Genomic DNA, 20139 nt, shown 5'->3' with positions numbered 1-20139 from the left:
CCATCACATCTTCACATTAAAAGTATTAGGGAATTGCAAAGCATGATTTCAACATCATCATCTAAGCATGCAGAGTACTGAAAAGCACCAGCATGATAGTGGCCCACAATCCACCTAAGATTGCAAACTTTCCCATACACATGGAAAGCCCACAACTGCAGCAGTTTGCTTTGAACAGAGTGACATGGACAAAATCTGAATTTCTAAGAAAGATATTCTGAATCAGACTAAAGAGCTATCAAAATCTTGAAGCTGCCTCCAATGGATGCCACCAGTGGGATGAAGAGCATTGAAGGACATGTAGTCATGAATCTCTAAAATATTGCTCCACCCTTAAATGCTTGGTGACTGTATTTAGAAGTATGCCAGTAGATTTTTCTTTTATTTTTTCCCTTGAGTCTTGAACTTCATATAACTTTTTGGCATTCACCAATCCTGTTGCAAAGAGTTCTTCAGCCTTGTCACCTGTTGCACAGACTCTTCCACTGCTACACACTGTGTACATTCATGTACCCCGTTCCTATATTGCAAGAGACTGTGAACAGTAGCTCTTTATGCCACCCATAAGCCTTAAATAAACCCTTGGTCATCAGTTTTCCATGCTGAAGACTCATGTTCTGAATATTTTACCCTTATCTTTAAATACCTTACTCCCTCAGCTTTACAGACAATATTTTTTTCCACAAGGAAGAGCAAACCAGTTTCCTCAAGCAGGCAGTGTAAGTGCTGGACCCTGAACTATGTGGCAAATGGGTGCAATTGTTTTTCTGCACCGTGAACAAAAATGAACAGCTCGTCTTCTAAAGGAGCTACTCAAAGTTACCCTGGTTGAGTGGGAACTGATGATACACAGGGAACACACTTGAGACTTTTTCCACATACTGAGTTTATTCTTGGCTAGACACCCAGTTTAGCTTTACATTAAAACCTGGACTTTAAGGCTTGCATTATGTATGAGAATCCAGATAAGTTTACAGTGTTAATTATTCCACACAAAAGAAAACCTGCCATTAGCAATTCAATGCATCATTTACATCATCAAAATAAAAAGAACAATTCCCTTTCTTCTAATAAATTTGGGCATAACAACTGCATGACTTTACCAGTTTAGCTCCTTGCTCTTCAGTTACTGATTCACAGGTATGCTCCTATTAACTGCAACAATTATGAAAATTAGTTTTATCACATGAACTTTTGACTGGGATCCATTACAATGCCATTCTGCCTCTCCCACTGCATCTAGAATATCATGGTTTCAAAGTTCAGGGTGCTTTGCAAAAGCAATTTATTTGCCATGGACATGCCCGAGGTACTGGTTTCTTACTTTACTACAAGAGACGTCCTCCAGAGCTCCATCAGTCTGAGAGGGTTAACAGACATTAACAGACAAGAGGGGATGTTGGTGTTGTCAGCAACAAACATCTTCCCATATATGTAAGAACTAAGGTGTTGAGCAAAGAGTGTTGATTATGGCACTACTTTAAAGAGTCTGTAAATCATGATTTTGTGCTAAGTAATGCACAGAGCAACCTTGGCATTCCTGTAAACTGTTTAAAATTTAAGTATTAAAGAGCTTGTAAGAGCGAACAAGGGACACAAAGGGTGAACAGTGGCAGGTAAATACAGTGAGAGAAGACAGAAGTCACAGCCTCCTATTTTAGCAGTCTCAAGTAGCATTTAAAGGCACATCTTGAACAAATGCCCAGGGCAATGAGACATGTAGGAAGGACAGGAGAAGTTCTTCCTATTATGAGGCCCTTCTGACTCAGTGAGGAAGAAACCCTGGGAATCTGGCTTACTTGAGCCATGGTGACAACACAGTAATATTCTGCAGCAGAAAATGATAAAGAGGAAGATCATATTCAGTAAGCTCAACCATATTAGAAACTAAAGGCACAGCATGTAGAGCCTATGAAATGAACAGTGATCAGTGAGCTGGAACAAAAAATATCAGTTTTAAAGTCAAGCTGAAATAAAAGGGGAAAAGGCAATGCCGTGAAGGGATGATCTCCAGAAAATGTCACCATATCACAAATACACGTTTTTTTCCCCCCCTGGAAGGGAGAAAGGGCTGATCAAATTGCAAGGTGCAGAGATGCAGCCCTGTGAATACACAACTCCCTGCTAGGTTTTCTGCTCCACTGCTGCAATACTCTGGCCCAGACAGCCTGAAGTCATGGCCACCATCCACCAAGGTGGAACACTGACTGCTTATCCTGCAGCCTCATCAGCACACCCATACTAAAAGGCAAGGACAGTCACCAGCAAAGTCCTCAGTTATGCTATGTCTCAATTCACTGTCACAGCCTACAGAACCAATTTGTTTGTTGTTATAGAATACAAGACAAAGATCTCAAAAGCACCCCTATCACTGAACTCCTCCTAAACAAACTAACATCAAATATTCAGATTTACAAAAGGAACATATTCACTTTCAGTTAAGCAGCTTTCCCAATGATCAACACACTCATAAAAAACACCATGATAAAGAAAATCCACATGAAAAACCTGTCCATCACTTTTGCAACTTTTTTCCACTCAATGCCTTTGGCCCGGTTTGCTTTATGGTCTCTAACACAATTAGCAATATACTCAATATTTTTAATCAGCATTTTGTAACAAGAACAGCAATTAACAGTCTCCCTAACATTTTCACTGTGAACTCCATAGCTTTTATTCCAATTTCCACTGAGCTTCCCCTTGAGATTGCAGTCATCATTCCTAGTGGAAAGAGGACTCCTTACCTCTTTGTGCCTCCTCTGACACCCATCATCCCCCTCTAACCTACATTCTTCTTCCTTCTCTCTTTTTGGACTTGTGCAATTTTCACCCACATCATAAACAAAAAAGATTTTTGACATATAGTCCAAAATAACCACCTTGGCCCACTGTGGAACAGGCTTTGCTTCTGAGCCACAATGATGGAGATTCATTATAATGATTGTCAGTGCAGTGGAAGCTGTGATCATGGTCATAGTTGCTATGTAGTACTTCCCTAGAACACAAAATAAAATTATATTGAAGATGTTGATCTAATAAAAAAAAAAAAAATCAATGAGAAGTGACAGTGTGACCAACATAGCATTAAGCATAAATGCAAGGGAAATAAAATTTTAATCACCCTAATTCTTGTAGATCAGGAGTCACCATTTAAAAACAAAGATAAAAGCCATTAAAATAAAATCTCATACTCATCACTGGCATGTCTTTATCAGATGAGTATGGGACTACTGTATTAGCATGGTAAATATTTGCAAGCTAAAACCCCTGATTACTTGAAACACATCCATTCAGAAAGCAGCTCAAAAATGTTTCTCAAGAGCCTTGTTCTTTTCATAGTATCTGCAAAATCCCCATGCCAATGGCTTCACATGGCACCTTGGAAATCCCATTTCCTCTGGTATTAACAACAGTAATGATCACACTTTGTTTGAGCTATTGATGCACCCCACGCCAGCAGATCCATGCTTTCACACTCAAACTGGCAGTGGATAAGCAGACTTTGCTGGCATCCACATCCAGTGTGCTGCCAGCTCCGAGGTCAGAGCACAGAGCTGAAGAGAATACAAGCTGTGCTCCTCTGCCCTTACTTTTGGCAACTGAAGTGCTCCCAGCCCTGCTCTGCAGCCTCTGCAGGAGAGGCAAGAGCTGACAGCAGCAACACGGGACGTGCCACAGACAAGTGTGACGTGAGCCACGTTTCAAAGGGATTGGAACGGATGGCAAGGGAGAGTGTGGCAATAGAGAAAACAGACTGAGCTAGGTTCCTTTCATTGCACATGAACTTTCCTGATCTCCCAGACATAAATTCAATTTCAGCATAATGAATTCCCAGGAACTATAATCCAATGAAGCAATTGTCAGATATTAAGTCAACTGTGATTATGCCAGCCAGGCCATCCAACCATCTGGATCTGACAGAAGCATATCTTGAAACAGTCTGACCTTGTGCTTATAGCTTTTGATTATACTTCATGTGATAGTTCTAAAATTGTTTTCCATTACCAGCTTTATTTCAAGATGCGATAGCATAATTCGAAATACCTAACTATATTTAACAAATATAAAACAGCTAGCTAATGTATAATTTAAAATAAACACAAAATAACCTCTAAAAACTGCAGCATACCTATACAGATTCCACACATACTTCAAGTACTTCACTATGTTTCTAAAATGTAGCAAATTTATCTTCCCAGAAATCACAAATTACGTGAAGATTCCCTGACATTCAGCCCTGCTATTGGTAAGTCATGCTTAAAGACAGAGTGTGTAAAGCTCACCTATCAAAGGTACATTTTCAGATGGGGGCATGATCTCTGCAACCATCAGCTGGAACACGGTCAGAGCAAGAAGAACTGTAACACCCAGAGACACTTTCTCACCAGAGTCTGCAGGGAGATAGAATCCCAGCGGGGCCAGGAAAGAGATCAAAATGCAGGGAAGCAACAGATTAAAAATGTAGAAAGAGGACTTCCTTTTCAAAATCAGCGTGAAGGTCACATCTGGATAAGGCTCAGAGCAGCAGCCATAAGTGATAACATTCTTAACTGCTGGCATTCCATGAATCTCCCATTCCACATCTTCTATGAAGTCAGAGAGGTCACCACTATCAAGAGAATTGATGAGGTCTACCTGATTACCATTATAGGTCCAGGACCCAAAGGTAAGGTTGCACTGCTGGCTGTCAAAAGGAAAATATGACACATCCACTACACAAGAGCTCTTTGTGATAGCAGGGGCATCCCAAGTGATTTTTCCATCATATCTCAGCACTACATTAGTATTTACTGGTTCTGAAAAGTCATCATCAGCCCTAAAAGACAGAAAAATGGCAATCAGGATTGACAGACAAAAAAATTTAAGGGTGAGGTCCAGAGAAGGTGGGCAATGAGGAAGACCCTCCTTTCACACCATTAAAAGCATGTTTCTGAAGTCATATTTACACTGAATTTTAGTAGGAACTTACTAATAACCATTATTTACAGATATGAATGCCCATGAATGCCAAACATCAGTGCTGCTGAATGTTGCATTGGTTGGCCATAGTTCCTTCAAACTTGACCTCAAACAGAACACAGTAGAATAAGAGTCCATTAAAAGAGGAAAACAGTCTGCAGGTCTGTATTGGCCTGGGAGAGCAGACAAGGAGTGCAGCCTTTATGCATCATAGTTTTGTGGACAATCTTCCAGAGTTCTCTCGGAGCCTCAGCAGAAAGCACCTCAGACAGCCAGGGTATTCAATTCCCAGTGCAGAGAAATTCAGAAAAGCTTTGTTGTATAGCATAATTTTCAGATCTTGTCTATAGCTTTATTGCAAAATATTTAGATTATCAACAACAAATGTTAAGACGACAAACATACCCCTTGCTAAGGTAAGGTAGAGATGAAAGTTCAGACTCTGTAGGCCACTTTCTCCTTTAACCCCCTCCCTCCCTCCCTCAAATACGCAAGCTGATTTTCTCCAGCCACACTCACTTGTTATATAGGACAATATCTGGTCTCCAAACCAAATTGCTTGGAATCCTGATAGAATCCAACCCATCATATTTATCTTTGTCCCATCTGAGGTATGCATCATACCAGCTTTGTCGAATCCATAAGTAAGCTGACAAAATTTGGTTCCTTTCATCCTGCATAAAAAGGTAGAAATATTTCTAGCTGAAGGTGACAAAATCACATCTTAGACAGTCAGCATGTGTGATATGGCTTTGATGTAGTGCTCAAAACAGTCCTGAATACTAACAGGCCACAAAATAATTCTCAGACAGGCATCTAGCCCATACACAGTACAGGAAAATCACTGGTCTGGACTTTCACTTGTGCAAACCTTCATCTCTCAGCACCCTCCCTAGTTTTAATCACAGTATCTAACGCTCCCAGTTCTTCCTAATTTCCTTTTGCGAGCTTCAGAACAGCAAATAGCTAAGACATCCAGGCTAAGAAATTCTTTCAGAGCTTGGCAAGGCCTTGAAATTATAATTCAGAAGCCACAAAAATAATCTTTCCTTCTCCTTCCAGACACATTTTCTTTTTCCTTAAAAGTGTATCTAAAAACCATATTTATAAAAATTACTGAAGGCTAATTTTAGGGATTTTATGTAGAAATTAATCGCAGCTTAGAAAAAGCATTTGCTGTATTTAAAACTCAGCCAAAGTTGGCTGGAGAGTGTGATACCAACACCTAACTACAAAAGAAGTCTTAAAAATTCAGCAGCTCTAAGTTTCCAGACTTATAATGGAAGCCTTTAGTGATGCAACTGGAGAAGAATGTACAAAAAACTGGAGAACAGAACACACCCCCAATCCCTCAGGCCACCCCCTCTCCCCTGCCCCTGAGGAAGCATTCCTGAAGTTGTCACAACAAACTGAAGGCTCCTTTTCCTACTCCAAACAAAAGGCTTACATCTGGTATATTCCTGTATATTTTTAGAAAAACAGAACTCTACTTTTACTCACCATGTCTTTAATTTGGGACAATGTGATCTGAAGGGTGACATTCAGTACTTTATCTGTGTCTTCCACTGGTCTCAGAGCATTGGAGTAGTCTTCAAACAGCTCATTAAACAGCATATGAGCATATTTTCCTTTGGCTGATTCTACAGCTATAAAACACGGACTTGTTCAGTACATTAGATAAAGCACTGAGCAGCATCAGAAAACACCTTCTTTCTACTGCTTCAAGCAACACTTGCTATAACCATATTTATCATTCATATATGGTAGAATATTAGTTCAGATACGGTAGAGTACCTGATGAAGTTATTCAAATAAAGACAGCGTTCACCTTGAGCAAGTGAATAGCTAACTTAAGCTTTTCACACCCACTGAAAGGTACTGTATATAGCAATTCTTACATTTTTTTTTGAAAGTAAATGTAAGTACTTTTATTTTACTAATTACTCTCACAGGCAGATATTACTGACTTCCAGTCATCAAGGTCTGAATTTACACTTACACACAGGCTAATGGCTTTTGGTATGTCCCCAAATGCAGCACTGGAAGATTCCTGCTACTTCCAGAATATAGTCTTTTTCTTTTTAAACTACCACCTGTAAAATGTCTGAGCTGCTTTTCTTCACAAGCTGGCGATTGCTTAATGTGTGAATACATCTGTGCACCAACATCTTTTCCAAATCATGTACTTGGAGATGCTTCGTGCTATCCAAACTTAGATACTAAAGACAATTGACTGAAACTTGGGGTTTTAAAATATACTTTTGCTGTTTCATACTATTTTGTACATCACAGTTTCTCTAGGCAGCCTCTTCACATAGATACACAAATTTCTGCAAGTAAAGGGCAAGGACAACAGAACCACTCTGTTACAACCACCCCTGAAGGTGGGGTAACTGGGGTTCTTCTTAATAGATGCCTTGGGATGGGTAAGAGTGAAATAACACTGAACGACTGGTTGTGTATAAATACACATATTTATGTATGGCAGGTTTATTTTAGAACAATTTGATGCAGTGCTGAAACTACAGGGAAAACAGAAACTCTCCAACTCAGTCTTTTCCATGTTGGAGAATTAGGCATTACTTTATTCTGGGCAGGATGTTATTCTAAGCAGTACATGCGACAGAAATTATTTCATCCACACATGCCCGGATTGTGCAGTGAAAATCATTCCATCGTACATGGCTCTTTACCAGACTTTTCACCTATTTATACATAAAACCCCCAAAGAAATTCACGTTCACTCGTTTTAAACTACACAGTTCTTAGTGTTCAATCTTCTATTGGTTATTGATCCCTTCGCCTCCGATACTAATTCGGCCCTCATTCCTTGGTACTCTTATCAACCTTTTCCCAGACCAAGTGTCTCCGGGGGAGTAATGCCCGTTAATGTTCCTTTATTTCCTGGGTACCTTCTGGCTACTCCCCATCTGTGGATGCTAAACTCATCAGACCTCTCCCAGTGAAGAGTCTTTTGAAGACTAACTTCAATTCCCCTCCCCCGAGCAAAGGCGAGCAAACCCCTGACTAAAGTTACCATTTTTTTTTTAAAGTTGCCTCAATTCCAACAGTGGGAAAGAGGTACTAATCGTATAGGTTATTAACAATAGAAATGAAACAATATAAAAGCATAAAGATTATCCTTAAGAAAATACAGAAGAAAGGAAAAGGAAGAAAGGATAAGAGTAGATAATGGAGAGGACAGATACCGCCATTCATCATAAGAAGCATTATCCCGTCTCACGGGATCTGCTTTTTATCGGTGTTCTCCCTTATCTGGTTCAAAGTCCAGCTTGTTGCTAAACAAAGGTTAATTTGTCCCGGTGATCTCTGGTGATGGGTCCTCACCCGCTTTGCGCCTCCCTTCCTCCCCTTCGCTCGTGGGGCGCAATCCGGCCCCAGCAGAGCCCCCGCTGCTTTTGCTAATGGCCAATTGTTGGAGTCGTTATCACTTCAGCCCCCAGCCTCTCCCACAGCGGCAGGACTCGCGCAAATGCCAGGTGGCGATGTGTAGGGAACAAGTGCTTTGGAGCACATCTCTGGTGATTCACACCTACTTCCCGGACTAATTAAGAGTTCAAAGAAAATCTTCCTGACTAAAAAGATGTCCCAGCAAATCAAAACTTCCCGAAGAGCACTTCAGTTCTGGTCGTAAGTGATGCTTTTGTCTATTCATCAAACACAAAGTTAAACTAAACAGATCAGACACTTCTGAGGCTCAGCCACGTAGGGTACATCAGGTCACAAGGTCCTAGGCGAATAAGATAAACTGCAGTGCAACATTTAACTAGCAAGCAGTATTCTCACCTTTGAGTATCACTGCTGCGAGCAGCAACCACAGAGAGACGTAAAAGGAGGAGACGCTCCTCATCTTCATTTCTGGACTTAAATGAAAACTGTTCACCCAAGGGCACAGAAGTGTTCACCACCATCCAAAACTATCCAAAGAAGTAAATCAAGTTGTACAGCAGCATCAAGGTGCTGATGCACTGATGCGGTTGTAGGAGCCGCTCGTTCGTCCCTGCAGCGATCATGGGCTCTGTCCCTGCCACCGCCCGGGGCTTTGCTGAACCCTCCCTCTCTGAGTAACCTGAGCGCTGCCTGCTCTCAGGCTGGGGCTGAGACAGAAAACCAGCAGATTGGGTATCAGTGCAAAAATTGTATTCCGTTGCGTTTTTACTACAAATGCAAGATTTCGTCCCATTTATGACAAATCCTTTTACGGTTCTTTGGAAGGCTTTGTTTTACTGCACTTATATTCTGCAATATAAGCCCGCTCAGAACCAGTTCTAAAGAACTTGTGGACCTTCACAAGAAAATGATCTGACTCTGTACTTTAATAGGAATAGTAACACTGTGTATCACACATCCAATATCCCACAGAAAAATACCCTCGGCCACTCCCATGCTGATAAAAGAAGGTTTTCATTACCAATGTGTTGCCACATGGAAGAGAGGCAGCTGCACCAAGTCAGAAAACACATTTAACATTTGCAGTAGCCCAATATCACTGTTCAAACAAGAACTTCAACAGGTGTAGACAACTTGGAGACCAGTACTCAGCACAGTAAATCAGAAGCAAAACTGGACTTTGCAGGTAAAATGCCATTTCCCTTATACAGTATAATTTTTCACAGCTGAACTTGACCAAAAAAAATTACAGTTACTGGACCACACTTACATTTAGCCGAAAGAGTTTCAGGAGAAAATTAGGAACATGAAACAATACCTCACCTGGCCTTCCATCTCACCCTGATGGTAAGAACTTCAACAGCTCTGTCTATATTACTCATGTTGTCAGGTTAGCTTCCTAGTACCACAGACATTTTCTCACGAGTTTCTCAGACAAGAAATTATTTCCTCCTCACCACAGTCCAATCCATCCTTCATGATATACTGCAGTCCATTCTGCCATCCCTTTAGAACAGATAACAGAAAACAGTCACTAAAACAGAAAGTGAAAATATAGAATGAGCTACCAGGAAAAAAATCTGATCCAGAATAGTCCTGATCCACAGAGGTCATAAATTATTGTTGCTTTACTCTTGCACTGTCGTTTGGCTAGAAGAAAAGTTATCCCTCCATACACATAATTTCTACTCAGCAGCACTACAAGCAGTCACTGGTTAATTTTGTGCTTTTGTGGGATTTATAAATCAATTACATTTATGGCCAGGTTTACTAGGTAGGCAATAAATAATTTTGGTCAAAACTCTTGTAATGAAATCCATCTCTGTCATTTCATTTGAAGAACTGTCAAAGGAGTAAAAAAGTAGAAAACTGTTAAGAAGTCAAAAGGGTCAGAACAGCCCCTAGGCAGTATGTAATAACTTGCATTCTCTGTGGGATGAAGGTATATGATGCTACAGACAACAAATGTCATGGACAGAAGACAAAAGATTTTTGGACACAGTCAGAGAAGTGCATTCTCAGGGGTTAATTTTATTGCCATTCTGTCAGCAAGGAGCTACTGCATAACATCTTTTACTGTAATCACAAGAGTGATGAGGGGTACTGCTTTAAGAGAATTGCTATTAACACTACTGGAACCAGGACTAGCCTCGCTCTGCCACAGGCTTGAGACAACCGTGTGACCTGTTACATCAGCAATACACACATGTCAAGCTGATGTACTTAAATTAAACATTTAATAATACTTTAATAAATAATTTAATGAATTAAACAGGCAAAATAATTTAATGAATTAAACAGGCAGGTAAACATGAGCACACATATATATCGGACATGTCTGTTACATTTGAGATGCTGCATTGGTTGCACAGTGCTTGCAAAAGCAAACTAAAACACCTCCAAAAGCCTTTTCAATATTGTAGACACTAGAAATTTAACAATGTTAGTATGACAGACCATTTGGCTTTTTTCTGTTTATTCACAAGATATCCGATTTGTATTTTTAATCAAAATATCCCTAATGTATATATTTTGTATGAATGCCGAGCATTAACATTAATTTCTCATTGATGTGAGAGATTCTTCTACAAACCCACACTTCCTCAGAATATAGTTTCTAAGTTTTGGCATGTAACTTTTGAAGGAAGCTTAAATTTATAGTTAAAGAGTTGTCTTTCTTTACAGTACAAAGTTCTGCTACCAAATCAGAAATTAATACAATAGTATTAATACAATAATACGATTAATACAAGAAATTAGTTCAAGATACGAAGCCGCTTACAAAGATAGCTTAAGACGAGCGACGGGTGTTGTGAGGTTGGAATGAAGCCATGAGCCCCTCGCAGAACGCGAGCCGCTCCCAGCAGAGCGCCCGGGGATGTTGTCGCAGTCCCTCTGCCAGCAGGTGTCCCTGTCACCCAGCCTACCGCTCCAGCCGGAGACACGAGGCGGGTTGTCCCCCCAAAAATCACATCGCATCGCAGCCTACTTCCATCCGTTTCGCGCATCATTTGCCTTACATTTGATGTAAGTCACGGCGAGGCAAGATGCTCTTGTAAAGAGGAAGATGAGAGGGAGGAACACAATCGTTCCGTGGCTGGATGCGGGGTCTTCCCGGACGTCCTTCTCGGCAGGAGCAGCAGAGCTGGGTCCAGCCACGGGGGGCTCCGAGGGAGCGAATTCCAGCCGTGCCATCGCTGGGAGTGGGTGCCAAGCCTCGTTGGGGGCACGGGCTGCTTCTGCCCGTGCGGAGAGTGATCGAGGCCCGTGGCACAGCATCCAACCCCGTCCCACGTATTTTGTTCAAACATTTGACTCCGTGGGAATGAGTGTGGGCTATTAACAGAGCTATTGACACTCAGGGGGACAAGAGTGGACTATTCATTGGCGCACCGAGCCTGTACACCACTCAAATAACACCTGTAACTTTTTGTGCTTCTAGACAAACGTATACGATTATGTAGACATCACCAAAAATATAAATAGGACAGACGAAGTGGAGATGACATGAGAGAGATCTTTTTAATATTAAAACTTCCAAAGTTAAATATTTGTCTTAGCCAAACTATAAGCAATGTAGGTAAGAAGTGTAAAAACATATTCAGAATTTTGTTCTTTAATCCTTTTTCTCCTGCATAAAATAATAATTTGCTCTTGAGCCTAACGTTTTTACATGTACATTTTCAGAATTTTTTAATGGATTCTTACCCTTTTTTGCATAAAAACCATTAAGAGTTTTCAGCCTTCAACTGGAAAAGCTGCAGATACTGTACTATCACAGGCCTCAAGGCCGTCTGTACCATTTAAAATCCATCCCTTCATCAGAGAACAATAAAGAAGAACAGATTGGTTTCTAAGCACAGTTTGTAAGAAATGTCTCACAGTCTGCTTCTACTTGCCTTCCTGCCAATTTTTCCCCACGGAAGCTGTTGCATTCACTTTCTTCACAGCATTTGCTACTGAATATTATCTTGTGATAGGGTCAAGCAGCCCACTAACTGCTCAGAGTCAGACTTCTCTCCTTGGACTAACTGGTCTTAACAGCACGGGTAACAACAGCTCGAGAGAACACAGCGCTTCATTTAGATGCAACATGTTTCTCTCCACCTCATTTTTTTCTCACCCACCTACTGCCTCCTCCTTCCTTCTCTCTAAAAATCCCCTACCACCCGAAACCAACATACTCATTCATATTTTCTTCCACCCTGCTGTACACACAGAAGATAGGAAATACATTAGGAGAGTTCACAATTCTAGCTCATGAGATAATGTAGAATATTAGCCACATTTTCCAGAGGTGGGAAATCCTCATTTGCATGTTACAGTTCTGGGGTTTTCTGAATATAAATTTTTTTGGTGCACTTACACAGGCAGCTCTGCCAACCACCTCCCAGCCCCTGAAGAGAAACGTTCTGAACCTAGAAGTCTGGTATTACTTAATGTGGTCTAATATGCAGCAGGTTACCCCTTTTCCAGCACAATGCCTACAAGCTCATTAGTATTTTGTCCATCAGTATCTGGCAGGGTTAAGGACAAAGCTAGTTTATAATTTTAGGTATCAGGAAGCTATTTTATACACAGCTCTTTCTCATTGGGATAATTTCCAGCTTTGTAGCATGCCCTCGAATGGCAAATTGCAGAATCTGTGCTCTGCACAAAGGCAGCATCTGGGCTTAGACACAAACCTCAAGTTTGCTCTGATAGGCAGCTCCAAACCAAGCTGAATTAGAGAAAAAATTCTAGGCTGTTACAAGAGTGCTGACAGACTCTTAACATCTTCCTCCTGATGATCACTCTTGAGCCATGGCAGGCAACACACTACCTCAGCTTTTGGAGTAAAAAGAAGTCTCCCAGCTCCCATTGCAGGCTGAAGACAGCTCTAGGTGAACCAGTTTGTGTGACTATCACAAAAAAAAAAAAAAATCCCAGACATTAAACTGATGTCTGAAGAGGCAAGACTGAAAGGCAATAGTTTAGACACTAATTCAAAACCAAAACTTCACTCCCTCCAAAATTTAGAGCTTGATAGGAATACCCCTTTAAAACACTACCAAAACTCACCATGACCACAGGAGTACCTGCATAGAGGGTTTAGCATTTCCTGAAAGCTTATGCTTTCCTGGTAACCTCACACCCACCTTGCAACACAAAATATGGCACAACTACGTAGGGGAGGACACAACTTTAAATTACCACCACGCATTTCGGCCCAAGCAAACCTCCCTGTGGGATAAAGCAAGCAGCAACTACTCATCTCTGAGGGAAAAGAACTTTTGATAAACCATGGGTTTAGCTACTGAAACATCTTGTGGTACATGGGCACTGACATTCTTTAAAATGTCCTAGCATGAACACACCTACATAATGCTATGGTTTAAGCAAAAATATTTCCTCTTGAGCAAAACATTGTAGTAAACCTGCTGATTTGTTCAAACTCTGCAGCTACAGTCATTCTGGCACGAAACAGTCATTTGTATCTTGGGAACAAAGCAGCACCATTTCAGCTGAAGACAGCATCCCTTTTCTGAAGTATCTGTAAGCACAGTGGCTCAGTTAAGAAACTTCATTTCAATACATTTGTAATGGGTTGAAAGCAAGAAAACAATGTAATGGTTTTGGATGATTGCTTGGAATTTTGCAGATGGAAATCAACAGTATGAATACAGTCTTTCTTTACAATTTTAAAAAATAAACTTCTAGCTGTATAAGGACATAAGGTTTACATGTGTTTGATTAGCACTGAAGTAATGAGCAGGCAACATTAGTTCTGTCATTCTAAGGAATATGTATTTGATATAAGCATCACAATCAGAATGGAATCGAATGCATACCAACCAGGTGTAGAAGAAAAAGTTTTGAGCTTTTTAATGAAAGAAAAACCCTAGGCACAGATATGTAAACCAGGAAAGGAACCTCAAAGAAGGTGTAACCTCTCCGAAAAACAATGTTAGAAAATTGGTAAAAATGGATGAGGAAAAGTTTGAGGTACTCAACAAATTTTTTGCTTCAATCTCTAATATCAGCCTTTCCTCCCACACCTCTCGAGCAAGTGGACAGTGGACAGCAGGATGGGGAGTGGGGAAGCAGAGTGCTTGTAAGAGAAAATAAGTTTATGACCACCTGAAGAATCTGCACTCACAGAAGTCTGTGGGACCTGATGAGATGCATCCCAGAGTCTTGAGAGAATTGGCTGATAGAGTTACTAAGCCACATTCTCTGATATTTGAAAAGTCATGGCAGTCAGGTGAAGTCCCAGATGACTGGAAAAAGGGAAATATTGTACCCATCTTTAAAAAGGGTAGAAAGGAAGACCCTGGAAACTGCCAACCTGTCAGCCTCACCTCTGTGCCTGGGAAAATCATGGAACAGATCCTCTTAGAAGCTGTGCTAGCGTACATGGAGAACAGGGAGGTGATTTGAGGGAGTGAGGGAGCCAGCACAGCTTCACCAAGGGCAAGTCCTGCCTGATGAAGCCAGAGGCCTTCTACAATGGAGTGACGACCTCAGGTTACAAGGGAAGGGCTACAGACATCATTTATCTGGATTTCTGTAAAGATTTTGACAGAATCTCCCACAACATGCTTCTTTCTAAATTGGAAAGAGATGGATTTGATGGGTGGACTGTTAGATGGATAAGAAATTGGTAGAAAGGTCACATCCAGAGGGTAGTGGTCAATGGCTCAAAGTCCTGATGGACATCACTGGTGCCCCTCAGGGATCTGTACTGGGGCCAGTGTTAGTATCTTCATTAAGGACATAGATGAAGGGATTAAGTACACCCTCAGCAAATTTGCAGATGACACCAAGCTGAGTGGTGCTGTTGAAACTCCCAAGGGACCCGATCCATCCAGAAGGGCCTGGACAAGCTTGAGAAGTGGGCCCTCATGGTTTGCCAAGACCAAGTACAGGGTGCTGCACCTCAGTCAGGACAGCCCTTGGTATCAGCACAGTCTGGGGGATGAAGAGATCCAGAGCAGCCCTGCCAAGGAGGATTTGGTGATGCTGGTGGGTGAGAGGCTGGACATGACCCAGCCATAGCACTCACAGCCCAGAGAGTCAAGGGCACTCAAGCCCAGATCCTGGGCTGCATCCAGAGCAGCGTGGGCAGCAGGGCAGGGAGGGGATTCTCTGCTCTGGTGAGAGCCCACCTGCAGTGCTGCAGCCAGCTCTGGGGGCCCAGCACAGGAAGGACATGAGGGCCAAGAAGTTGATTAGAGGGATGGAGCACCTCTCCTGTGAGGAAAGGCTAAAGATTTGGGTTGTTCAGCCTGGAAAAGAGAAGGCTTAGCAGTGATCTAATTGTGTCCTTCTAGTACCTGGATGGAGCCTAAAAGAAAGATTGAGAGGGATTTTTTACAGGAGCCTGTAGTGACAGGACAATGGGAAATGGATCCAACTAAAAGACAGTAGGTTTAATTTTTTAATTTAGATATTTGGATTTTTTTTTTTTTTTTACTTTGTGAGTGGTAAGGAACTCCCAGAGTTTCCCCAGAGAATTTGTGGATGCCCCATTCCTGGAGGTATTTGAGGACAGGCTGGATGAAGCTCTGAGTGACTTGGTCAAGTTAATAAAGATGTCCCTGCCTATGGCAGGGAGGCTGCAACTGGATGGTCCTAAAGACCTCAACACAAAAAGTTCTGTGATTCTATTATTCTATTACTTCCCCTTTATTCTTGAAGAGTCTAACTACTTAGATTAACAATTATAAATTCTAGAAATGTTAAGAGTTTGAGCTTCCACATGAATGATTCACCAGTATCTGCACATAATACAGTGACATCCCACAGCAGAGTCATCAGTAATACAAGAGTGCCTTGGTTTGAAAAGACCTGTTAAAGAAGACAGAAGCTTCTCTTGAAACAGAAAATGTAAACCCCCTCTTTCTGAATTATTCTAATTTTGAACTTAAGGGGCTTTTTGAAATTAAGGGGCAAAGATATAGGAATAGGAATAACAGGTTTTTATTAGGAAAATTAAAATAAAAATGCAGTAATACAAAACAACACTGACAGACTCAGAATACAACCTGACACCCTGTTGGTCAGGGTGTTGATAGCAGTTTGATTAAATGGTGGCTGCAGTCTTTTTGGAGTAACAGATGTAGTTTTATTGAAGCAGTGATCCTGTAGAAAGGTGTAGTTTTCTTCTGAAGGTCTAGTGGTGTTGTAGATGTAATGAGACTTAATGGTCTTTTAACAGAAAATATTTCCTGGGACAAAGGATGGGTCATGGAAGAGATAAAGAAAACTACCCCACCTGGTTTTGATAGCTGGCCTATTCACAGAGGGTACCCCCTGGAGTTATGAGGGGTGGGTCATGGAAGAGATAAAGAACACTGCTCTACCTGGTTTTAACAGATGGTGATAGAATACATACTTTTGGTTACATTTTGCATTGCAACCTAAGACAGAGTTTTTCAGCTTTCTATAGAGTCAGTACACTTAGCCTTTCACCCTTGACATGATAAAAATGCATGAAACCATTAATTGACATGGTAGGGGAAAATGTGAGTTGAAATATTTCCCTACTTTACACCTTGAAGTTGAAGTAAATACCCTTCTTATTACCTATTATTTTTCTGTATTTTAGAACAGCTAAATGCAAAGAACTAGTGTATTGGGTTTGCATGGCCAGGTTTTGGTAGCAGGGGGTAAAGGTGTGGCTCCTGTGAGAAGCTGCCAGAAGCTTCCCCCACATCCAGCAGAGCCAATGCCAGATGGCTCCAGGACAGCCGTGCTGCAGGCCAAGCCTGGGCCAGTTAGAAATGGTGGTAATGACTCTGTGATAACATATCTAAGAAGAAAGAAAGTTATTGTGCAGATGTAACTGTGGCCAGAGAAGAGAAGGGTGAGAATATGTGAAAGGAACAACGCTGCAGACTCCCAGGTCAGTGGAGGAGGGGAGGAGGTGCTGCTTCTGAGGTTTTACTTCCACTTGGGAGTGGTACAAGATCAAAACTCTGGCTATAGGTATAAAATGTAGGCAGAAATAAGACCAAAGATAATCCTCTTTTCTGCTTCATGTATCAGAGACATGGAAATTACAGATAAGGCAGACACCCATTTTCCCAGTATTCCTGAGCAATCATCATGACATTTGCTTGCCAAATACCAGGTTCCCCAGAAGACAGACTTACCTAAAAGCTTTCACAACAGCATCTAAATTAAAGGTGCAAGGCATTCCTGTCTGCTAGGACAACTATTCGTACCCCTAAAATACTTCCAAAAAACTTTCCTGTATCCCCATTTGGAAAGCATAATTTATTGCTGAAATCAATTAAATGGAAGAGTCCTAGCAGGTAAATGGTCAGGCATATTTACTGTTAAAATATTTGGGTACTGGGAAACAAAAATATGAATGGGCCAGCCCCTTTTACCTCTTTCTACAGAGCCCACTCCTGCAGTCCCCCCTCCCACCACGACTAAGGCCGTGCAACATGAGGCCAATACACAGACCTCTCACAGCAAGGCAGCAGCACTAGAAGCTGGCCTGCCTAGACAGAGCACAAGCCAGTGAGCAGACACATGACATACACAGGGGACAGCAAAAACCCAAAGCTTCCACGGAGCACAAAGCACTTCCTTATGAAGGTGTGTTCTAAGTATCTGCTCGGCCTGAAGAGCAGCAGCAGCTGGTGGGCACCTCAGAAAAATTCCTGGGGAGATGCTACATTTGCTTAGCTCTATTTACACTTAAGATTTCATGCACAGAAATGGAAATTACTGTGCAAACAAGCAATTCAGGTGAACAAAGGAAAGAAATTAAAAAGACAGCTTTTAGCTGATATCTCTGATATCAGCATAACCACAGAAGTGTTGCTGTGCTGTAGTAAACTCCCACAGTGAGACCGACACTGTGCACAGTAGAGATGGAGGGGCTGCCCTGCATGGACAGGATGTATTTCAACTAAAAACAAAAAGTCTCAGAAATCACGGCTGATCACCCACATGGAGATCAAGCCAGCATTACATTTCAGCTAGCTACCATCTTTCTGTTCCTCATAATTTGAGCTATAATCATAGTACAGGATTGAAGCAGTGATAGCAATAAGGGTGATCTAAAAGGCTTGCTCACCACAGTTCTCAGACAGAGGACCGTCTGACTCACCAACTCCTGTCCCCATCCAGCCATATGATGAAAAATATTTTCCACCAGAGGCTATCAAAGTGCTACAAATGCTATTAACACCAAAATTAGAAATATACAAGCCATTGTACTTTATGGTTATGGTTGAACACTCAATTTTAAAAAGTAACTTTAAATTCAGGAAAAAAAGCAGGTCAAATTAAGGCCAGCATGTATCACATCCTAAGGAAATCATTAACTGTTAGGTGAACCATGTGCTATTTTTGTTATTTTAAACACTGATTAAGCTAATTATGCTCACAGGGAATTGAGTCTAGAAGATTAAATTAAATCTTTTCAGAGTCAGAGTTTGATGAAAATGTACTATCCTCCATTTAAACAGTAAGAGGTATCATTTTGAACATTTTATGATGATCAACATTTTAAGAAGATCATCCTTTGGTGTCTATTATTTGGCGAATAATGTAGCTTATACTTTCCTTTTGACTTTAGTGAAATGTTAGTGTTAAAACGTGTAGAGCTATGCCAAAATATAATACCATTTAACTACTTCCTCCTTAGAACTAGTACCTTAAAAACTCCGTTTTTCTTTGAGAGCAAAGAATGACAAACTGAGAAAAGTCAGTTTGTCATTCTTTGCTCTCAAAGCCAAGATTATGATTTCTGAGTAAACACCAGCAATAGTACTAGTAGGCAGAAACTGTTTTTAAAAAGGCAATATTTATTATCTCAAGATAATAAAGATACTATACAAGATAAAAATGCAGTCCATGCACAAAGGTTGATAAAGATAATAAAGATACTATACAAGATAAAAACGCAGTCCATGCACAAAGGTTTGACATTCCCCCTACCTTCAAATACAGACAGAACAAACAAGTTCTGTGTGAATTTAGGATCATCCCACTGTGAGGTAGAAAATTAATTTTAGGTGTTAATACTAAATTCCTGTCAAAAGCTAGAAACTATACAGCTAATTTTGACTCTGCATAAAGAAGATGATTCCTTAGCTTCTATTCTCCTGTTGGTCTCCTTGGTAAGAATCTTCCTGGGATCATACAGGGCCATCTTGCCAGGCGAGTGACATCTTCCCCAGGATACCCGCAGCGCGCAGCGGTGACAGCAGTCCCCAGCCAGAAGGAATGCACGCCATAGTGCTCCGGAGACAGCCCCAGCAGGCACAGGACACGTCTGAGAACCGCCAGGAACTCCCTCTTCGTTACAGCCCTGAAGTCCGCATGCACAAAGAGAGGCCCTTCCTGCTGTGGACGAGCTGTCAAATAGCTCCGGAGGGCCAGAACAGGGCACACCCATGGCTCTCCAGAGAGCGCTAGGCTGATGACATGTCTCTCCTGATCCACAGGAGAATAAGGCAGAAAAAGCAGCACTTTCCTCTCCATCAGCTGGAGATCACTCAGGTACAGCAGCTCAGGCTGCAGTACGTTACGGTGCTTTGCCACCATCTCTCCTATTCGAAGTGCCCCAAAAAAAGCTACAGTAAATAATGCACGAAACAGTAAGCATTCGTAGTGAGTTATGCATGCAGACTCCAGAACTCCTAAGAGAGATCGCAACATCTCAATTGTTATAGGCAAGTATTTATCCCTCAGGATACCGGCTCGACGTTTCAACCCTGTCACCATGCAACAGGTTATAGGATCCTCCAGAGGATCAGAGTTGCC

At 41.4% G+C, this 20139-nt stretch overlaps 1 protein-coding gene across 1 annotated transcript; it reads right to left on the bottom strand.

Moving 5' to 3' along the window:
* Nucleotides 1-2125: 2125 nt before the first annotated feature.
* CHRNA9 (cholinergic receptor nicotinic alpha 9 subunit) lies at nucleotides 2126-8836 on the bottom strand. Its single transcript, XM_038135958.1, has 5 exons — nucleotides 8767-8836; nucleotides 6460-6605; nucleotides 5479-5633; nucleotides 4284-4816; nucleotides 2126-2995 (listed from the first exon to the last, which is right to left on the bottom strand). Exons 1-5 carry the CDS (start codon nucleotides 8834-8836, stop codon nucleotides 2439-2441), a joined length of 1461 nt encoding a protein of 486 aa, XP_037991886.1. The 3' UTR covers nucleotides 2126-2438.
* Nucleotides 8837-20139: the final 11303 nt, after the last annotated feature.

The sequence above is a fragment of the Motacilla alba genome, chromosome 4 (genome assembly GCF_015832195.1).
Source record: "Motacilla alba alba isolate MOTALB_02 chromosome 4, Motacilla_alba_V1.0_pri, whole genome shotgun sequence".
NCBI lineage: Eukaryota > Metazoa > Chordata > Aves > Passeriformes > Motacillidae > Motacilla > Motacilla alba.
Note: the sequence above shows the minus strand (reverse complement) of the source record. Positions and strands in the feature narration are given on the sequence as shown.